This window comes from Antedon mediterranea, chromosome 3, assembly GCF_964355755.1.
Source record: "Antedon mediterranea chromosome 3, ecAntMedi1.1, whole genome shotgun sequence".
Taxonomy (NCBI): Eukaryota; Metazoa; Echinodermata; class Crinoidea; order Comatulida; family Antedonidae; genus Antedon; species Antedon mediterranea.
This window is the reverse complement of record NC_092672.1, coordinates 33,449,697-33,458,764: the sequence shown is the minus strand read 5'-3', so window position 1 is coordinate 33,458,764 and position 9,068 is coordinate 33,449,697. Positions and strand designations below refer to the sequence as shown.

General features: G+C 35.1%; 1 protein-coding gene across 1 annotated transcript; it reads left to right on the top strand.

Moving 5' to 3' along the window:
• Positions 1–583: 583 nt before the first annotated feature.
• On the top strand, positions 584–7,624 carry LOC140043889 (adhesion G-protein coupled receptor G7-like). The gene is made up of 3 exons (XM_072088366.1): positions 584–1,012; positions 5,557–5,623; positions 5,894–7,624. Exons 1-3 carry the CDS (start codon positions 937–939, stop codon positions 6,420–6,422), a joined length of 672 nt encoding a protein of 223 aa, XP_071944467.1. The 5' UTR covers positions 584–936; the 3' UTR covers positions 6,423–7,624.
• The last annotated feature ends 1,444 nt before the right edge of the window (positions 7,625–9,068 follow it).

Sequence of the window (9,068 nt, the reverse complement as noted above, 5' to 3'; positions counted from 1 at the left end):
TGGGTCACAATTGGCAAAAAACATTATGACATATTTATTTTGTTATTTTTCATTGGAGCAGCAGGCTTACGGAAATCAAAATGCTACTTGTGTGTTTTGGAACACAACTCTTAATGGATTTGGTGATTGGTCAGAAAAGGGATGTACACGCGTTTATATGGACACTGAGGGCAGTATTACATGTAACTGTACACATCTTACAAATTTAGCTGTTTTATTTGTACGTTCCACTCTTATTGTATTTCTTAATCCGTTCTTCAATTACTTTGTACAACCAATCAAATTTATAAAAACACTCAAATGAAAAATGTTTTATCTTTTTTATATATAAAAGAACGTTCATTTTTCAAAATGTTTTTTTAATTTTTCAGTTTCATAACAAAGTGTCGAAAGGTTTCGAATTGTTTTTGAACATAGTGACGTATGTAGGTTGTGGAGTATCGATATTTTGCCTACTGGTGACAATAGTTGTTAGCCTATCAATAAAGTGAGTTACAGTACACCGTTCATCAACATTACAATATACAATACAAACCTTAAGCTGCTTTCACATCATGCCAGGATTCAGGGCGCAGAACCGAATCCGGGCGCCATGTGAAAGCATCCATATTTCTGTAAATGCATGGATAAATGACGATAACGTGGAAACATTCAGTCTGTAACAGATGATACAAGTTGAAAGTCTTAATTCACATACATTTTTTAAAGTTAGTTCATAATGTCTATTCGTATACTTTTTTCAACAGAACTCTTCGCAAACGTCAACCTCAGAAAATACTGTTAAACCTTTCCATCTCACTAACTTGTCTGTATCTCACATTCATATGTGGCATTGATACCGCAACTCCAGGAACTGTAGCTTGTACAACAATAGCTGTATTGTTACATTACTTTCTGTTGACGTCTGTTGCATGGACATCCGTAGAAGCGGTCAATATGTACTTGTTATTTGTGAAAGTTTTCAACGCTAATACCTCGAAGTTGCTGTGGTTTTCCTTGATCTTTGCTTGGGGTAAGTCTTAAGGCAGGCATACACAGTCATACATTTGTCTGTCATACACATCATACAATGTATGATCAGACAAAATCTGATCATACATTGTCACATACACACACATACATTTGTCTGTCATACATGACTATGCATAGTAACAAAATGGTAGACAATAGTCAACATCTGGCTGCTTGTGGCCTCATAATTTCTTTAATTTTACGAAAACAGAGAAAACAAAGACGGCGGAAACGCAACGTATGGGTGCGGACATGGATTGCCAGGAGGCAACATTTAGGCGCTTACCATACTTTAGTTAAAGAATTGTGTTTAGAAAATCAAAACGATTTTAAAAACTTCCTGCGCATGGATAAGGCCACCTTTGATGAGCTTGCAAATTTAGTGGCTCCATTGATAAGCAAGCAAAACACTACGATGAGAGAGGCAATTCATCACAAGGAAAGATTAGCTGTTACTCTAAGATTCTTGGCAACCGGTTAGTTATTTTTTTCGTTGAATCACTTTATATAAATTAACTAATTGATTACTAGGCCTAGTAAGTACTACTACTTGAGTTCTAGGCCTATACAGACTAGTAAAAGTCAATACAATCAATGCAAACACTGCACTCAATATTTATTAATCAATTGATTATGATATATTACATTTACAATATAAATTATCTTTACCAATACAATACTACTTAACTACAATATATTATATTACCAGTCGATAATCACCAGGGATCATTATAATCTGACATTTTTTTAGATTTTAGTTAATTTTATAGTATATTTATTATGTTTTAAAGTATATTAAAGATTGAATTTGTACATTAGAAATATTTATTTTCTCAAGCATGAAAATTACTCAAATGTTGCCCACATTGGTACTGGATTGAAACTTTGTCATTAATAAAGGTTGTAAAACTGTTTTTCTTATAGGAGATTCATATAAAAGTTTGGAGTATACATACAGAATTCCTGCCCAGACAATTGGTAAAATTGTTCCGGAAACATGCAAGGCTATTTATGACGTTTTAGCAGACAAGTATCTTAAGGTGAGATATATATTGATTGATTGATTAAAAATTTATTTAAAAAATGTCCATAGTAAGTGAATCATTTTGAGCTTCAAACAAAAGGCAATTTATTTTGTGTTTGGTGATTAATTTTAGTTTTGGATCTTTAATCGCTTTCAGTTCATCTACAATGTAATTTGCATAATTTATATCTGGATCATCTTTTGCAGCCGGTTTGTTTGTAGCCATATCCAAGCAAGTGATGGCCTTTTCCAGAAGCTTCTGCTCATCAACCTCACTTTTTTTGTTTAATTTTGATTTTTTAAGGGGTCGCTTTGTAGAGAATGATGTTTCTGCAATATCTATATTTTCTTTATCTTCTGTTGCTGATTCTTCCTCCATGTCATCAAGCATACAATCAGCATCTTCAAGTGGTGTCTAAAAAATAGATATTATTATATGAGTTAAAATATTTGATTCATGGCTATAAAGTTTTACTTCATTAATCTTGCAGGTCCCAAATACAGAAGATGAGTGGCAAAAGATAAGTCATGAGTTTGCGACGCGATGGAATTTTGATAATTGCATTGGGGCTTTGGATGGCAAGCATGTTGTAGTATCTGCGCCGAATAATAGTGGTTCTTACTATTTCAACTACAAGAACAGCTTCAGCATTGTTTTACTTGCATTGGTAGATGCAGATTATAAGTTTTCTTATATTGATGTTGGGTGCAATGGAAGAGTTTCTGATGGGGGTGTGTACAAAAATTCAACGCTTTCAGATGCTTTAGATAAAAATCTGCTGAATATCCCTGAAGCCAGACCTCTCTTTGAAGATGGTATATCTATGCCATATGTTGTGGTTGCAGACGAAGCATTCCCATTAAAGAAGTACCTGATGAAACCCTACAGCTCCAGAGGCCTTACTGAAGAAAAGCGGATATTCAATTATCGTTTGAGCAGGGCACGAAGAATTGTGGAGAATGCTTTTGGAATTCTGTGTAATCGTTTCAGAATCTTTCTCAAGCCAGTTAATCTACAACCAGAATCTGTTGAGAAGATTGTGCTGGCAGCCTGTGCGCTTCACAACCTCCTGAGGGGTCAAAGTGCTAATAGAAACGTTTATACACCATATGGCTATACAGATGTGGAGGACAGGATAACGCATGAGGTGCATGAAGGGCAATGGCGACAGGAGCCTAAAGCAGGAGAAATGATACCTTTGGCTCCACAGGGTAGCAACTTTTACAGCAACGATGCCAAAGATGTCAGAGACAGATTCTGCAATTACTTCAACTCAGAGGGTCAGATACCATGGCAGTGGCAAATGATATAGATGCTATATGTGTGGCGACATTAGGCTATAATTTTAAGATAAACGGATCCTGTTATATATTACTCAATAGCTTACCTCCATATTACAAATTGTTTTTCTTGAGGACAGGCTATCGTTTAAAAAAACAAGCCTATCCATAAATCTCCACCGACTTTTGTATCTCTCACTTGTCCCACTACCACTCTTTCTTACCCTCTCTTTCATTCTTTCTCGTCTGTATTGGCTTCTTATATTGTTCCATTTTCGTTTAATTAGGTCCACTAAAATTTAAAAACAATTTTGATGTCAAATACTGTAAATAAGTAATGATTATACTTAAATAACAATGATTTTTTTTATGATTTCAATACTTTAAACTGAATATGCAATGAATACATTATTACATTGTATGTAGACTTATTGTTAAATACTGTATGAATTGCATTTAGTAATACAGTACTAGGCCTAGAGTTTTTTTTAAATATTACAATATAAATATTTTGGCAAAACATTAGAAGAAAAATAAAGATATTGCCTATACAAATAGTAAAAATAATAGTTTGTTTTGTTAAATTTGTTTTTTACTTCTCCTATAATTTACTCACTAAGCTAGGCCTAGCCTCTGCTCTAGAGACTAGGCCTAGGCCTAGGCCTACTAGGGGCCCCTACTGCTTTTTATAAAAATAATATTGGCTGAATTGGGTAAGAACAATAAGCATTTTGGCCAAGGCTAGGATAGCCTTACACTTTGGTTTCGTTTGCTTTTAAGTGGACTGAAGAACTTCTGACAGGCTTTAAAATTTAGTTCTAGCCTAGCTAGGCCTACCTAGGCCCTAGGCCTATCCTAGAGGGCCAGGCCTATAGTATAGGCCTACCTAGGCCTAGGCCTAGCTTTAAACATACCTTCTGATTCCAACCGTTCAGCAATTTTACTGTAGGTGGCCGTCTTGAGAGTTTTATTGTGATATTCATGGGATTTGACATCCCATAAACATGGATTCTCTTCAAAGAGATCAATCAAATTGTCAGTGTCAATAAAATCCTCACGCTCAACCATCTTGATCTTGCAAAAATAAATAATAGTCTGTCAAAATCCCTGTGCTCTGATTGGTCAATAGTGAATATTGTCTTCAGACATTCATAATACATGTATTATGAGTAGAGCATTGTTCTACTCTCATCAGACACTGACAGACACATAAAATGGCAATCAGACAAAGTCTGATTTAGGCATACACGATCAGATTTTGTCTGATCATACATTGTATGATGTGTATGACAGACAAATGTATGACTGTGTATGCCTGCCTTTAGAGATTTGGTCAGTGACAATTAAAAATAAGGAATTATAAGATTGACTGATTTGTCATTTCGTTGTGATTTGTTGCACGTTTACGACGTTTGTCCTTTCCGCGCTTCAGTTGGTCCTTTTCGGGTGTGCATTGCTCCTTTCGGCGTTTGAGTTGGTCTTCCGCGTTTGTCCTTTCCGTGCGCGTTTGCATTTGTCCTTTTCGCGTTTGTCCTTTCGGCGTTTGAGTTGGTCTTTTCCGCGTTTGTCCTTTCCGTGCGCGTTTGCATTTGTCCTTTTCGCGTTTGTCCTTTCGGCGTTTGAGTTGGTCTTTTCCGCGTTTGTCCTTTCCGTGCGCGTTTGCATTTGTCCTTTTCGCGTTTGTCCTTTCGGCGTTTGAGTTGGTCTTTTCCGCGTTTGTCCTTTCCGTGCGCGTTTGCATTTGTCCTTTTCGCGTTTGTCCTTTCCGCGTTTGAGTTGGTCTTTTCCGCGTTTGTCATTTCCGCGCGCGTTTGCATTTGTCCTTTTCGCGTTTGTCCTTTCGGCGTTTGAGTTGGTCTTTTCCGCGTTTGTCATTTCCGCGCGCGTTTGCATTTGTCCTTTTCGCGTTTGTCCTTTCGGCGTTTGAGTTGGTCTTTTCCGCGTTTGTCCTTTCCGTGCGCGTTTACATTTGTCCTTTTCGCGTTTGTCCTTTCGGCGTTTGAGTTGGTCTTTTCCGCGTTTGTCCTTTCCGTGCGCGTTTACATTTGTCCTTTTCGCGTTTGTCCTTTCCGCATTTTCTCTTGTCCTTTCCGCGTTTGAGCTTGTCCTTTCTTCATTTACGCTTGCCCTTTTTGTATCGTGTATAGGACAATCATTTACTGGCATTTGTTAGTTTGGCCCCAACAGCCGCCCATATGATATATTATATGTTTAATACATTTGTCGTTTATCTTGTTTAGGGCTCCCGTGCATACCGCCGATAGTTCTACTAACCATAGATGTATCGTTCTATGAAAACAAAGACTTGTAAGTACAGTAATATATTGTTTCTTATTCAATTTTTCATCATTTCGTATCTTAATCACTCAAAAATTAGGTAAAAATCATTACAATGTCAATTGGTCTTTATGTGACAATTTTTCTGTATAAAAATATTGGTCGCTATGTGACAATTGGTCTTTATTTGACAATTGATCTTTATCTGACAATTGGCATTTTTGTGACAATTAGTCTAATTTTCCTATGCTCTTTTTCTTATGGATACTAGCAAATATTTATATTTATTTTGTATTACAGTTGCTATCTCAACACAATGGAATTCGATATCTTTATCTACGCTGTTCTTATTCCAATCGCAATCGCCATCGTGTTTAACGCTATTATATTTGTATTGGTTCTGAAAAGTTTATACTGCTCGCGATCTAACGCAATGCTGAAAAAAGATTCAACTCTAGAAGAGAAAAAGAAACGGGTCTTCAACGCCATCGCTATATCTTTGCTCTTAGGCCTGACATGGGTTTTTGGATTTATGTCTTTTGAGAGCAAAGCTGATCACGTGTTTGTAATATTGTTCTGCATGTTTAACTCTTTCCAGGGAGTCGCAATATTCTACTTGTTCACGTTCAGACAGAAAGAATTTAAAGATTTAAAGAAACGTTACACAACTTATTCACCGCAACATCGTTTACATAGAGCAACTAACGACAGCAGCAACAGTGCACTAACCATGCCAACGTTATCGACGACCAGGACAGCTCAACGAAATAACGTTAGTACCTGTGACGTTCAAAATCCAGCATTTGAAACTAGTGACGAAAACATTTAATACAAATAATAATTACGAGTCGTTGTTTGGTGGGTCGAGTATTCTGTGGTGACTGTGAACAGCCATTCAACGACTTTTTTAGAAAATTAGGTCTCAGCAGGCTTACAGTATGTCATGCAAACGAACACAGACCATGCCACCCTCAAATATAAAATGAACAGTGGCCTTAAATCAGTTAAAATGAATTTAGATTACGTTAATTTAAGTACGCATTTGTTTGCCGAGTATGGTGCCACTAACGGTAGATATTTGTTACAGTTGAGTACCTTACAAACAAACGTTATACCGTCAACTGCATTGAATACATTGTAATTACGTATTTTTTACAGACGCTGTCGGAACATAAGTTAGCTTATCATCATTGTTATCCCAAATGCTTATATATTATAACAAACAATAGCAATTTTAAACCAGGAATTATCCTTTAAACAGTGATGAATCTAATATAATGACCATTGCACTAAAATATAAACTTTGTATAGTAAACACGTGTAAAGTAAGTATGTTGTACGTACATATACACACTCATAATGCACAAGCACCGATTAATATTATATTCATGAAACACGTGACCAGTTATACTGTTTTCTTATAGGCACGTTATTTGTTTTATGTGAATTCAATGTTTTCGCAGAGGGAAAAAAACGATACAATGGAGCGAATGGCTGCGATTTTGTGTCGCAGCCATTCTATAGTCTACACTATCGAACTATTTTTTCAAACGGCAAACCCATGTGATATGCCCAAATATGATATAATGTCATCGTGTCCATACATTTTTTTTCACATAAAGTTTGATAGTGTAAACAGAGATTGAAGATTGAAGTCAGCTGGGCATTTTGATTCGCATAAGCTCTGATTGGTTGCTCATTTTTTTGCTTCGCAAAAAGTATAAACTATTCGCTGACTATTATAAACTATACTAATTTCGCTGAAGTGAAAAACTCAAGGAACTAAAATGGAAGGTATGAAAATATGATTACGCATGCGTATAAGCTGACGCTTTCAATTCGCGCGAACAATTCTTTTTAGCCGCGGCTGATCTGCGTGTTGCTGGGTAAAACATTTCTAAACGGTGTATCATTGACCTTACGGACATTAAGTTATGTAAATTAATTTACCTTAAATACACACCGGATAATTTTATAATAAATTAAGTTAAGTATCTATGTAGAATACCACCAGTAAGAATAATGATTAAATTTGATTTCGAAGAAACGTAATGCTTGTGTGTTTTATATCATTCTTGTAGTAGACGGTATTGATAGCAACAAAAAATAATCAAAAACAAACAGATGAAAAAAAAGGATATAATTATTTATATTTTTTTTTGTAAAACGTACAATGCATCATTAATATTGATGTGTGCCATCGATATAAAGGTGATTCCTATAAAATATATAAAGTGCCCAGAAAACAAGATAACTACTTGGCAAAATGCAGAGACAAACTTACGGTGCGCTATTTAATATTGCTGTCACTCTTTGAAGTTACACACTGATAACTTAAGAAAGGTGGTAGGCCTATAATAATATTCTTATATAATATCTTAATACCGCTTATTGTATGCACAATGCTTTTAGGCGCTTCATATTTTATATCAAGCGGTATAGTGGAGTTCTTGTATTGCCTTAAGAAATATGGCGACAAAACCAGGATAATTATTCTGACAAGTATTTTGGCAAAACATAGCGCCCTCAAATTGCCAAATTTTTCATGATTTCCGTATTTGGGTAAGCATAGCGCCCTCAATTTGACGTATTTCACCAAAATGTCTGTATTTGTCAGGATACTTACCAACCTGATTGAACATCATGCGATGTTTTATAATTTGGAACTTAGGCTAAAGACAAATATAGTAGTATCAATTTAAAAACCATCACAACAAATTAAAGATGTAGGCCTATTGTCCCCAAAAACATGAAAAATGAAGATTAATTAAATCAGACTTTGAATACGTTATTTTGTAGTTTTAATAAAGTGAATCACTTCCGTAGAAAAAAAACCGTGAAAAATGGTTAAATTCAACAAAAAATCCTTTGGCTGGCAGCCAATTTGACCATTTTTTGCTTTAAATTGCATTTTTTTCAGGTAAATACATTTTTTTTCGATCCAATTTTTGGTCAAAGTGGATAACTATTATGTTAAATTAAAATGGAATATTCAACAAAAAATTGTTTAAGAATTATTTTTTCAGGGGGACAATACATCTTTAAAAATGTATGTTCTTTAAACAACATTCAAGTGACACTTTGATGCCTATTTATACAGTAAACATACACCAAATACCGGTAACTTACCAATAGGTCAAAGGCTAATATTGCTTCGCGTGAGACATATAACATTCCTAGTCATGTCGGGGTCACAATAGCAATAAAAGAGCATGTGAAACATAAAAAATAAATTCAACTTAGGTTAGAGGAAAATTCTGGGTTTTTTTTATGCTTAGACATTTTACCAGAATTTTAGTTTATTAAGACAGAGAGACTTATTAAATTGTCATATCAATACATATAAATATGCTTTGAGTTATTACATTTCAAATTGGAAAGAATAATACAAACCTTTACGGTGCATTGTCGGGGTTAAAAGAAGCATTCAAATATTTTTTCCGAATCATTAAGTTATAGGCTACAAAAAGTAGAT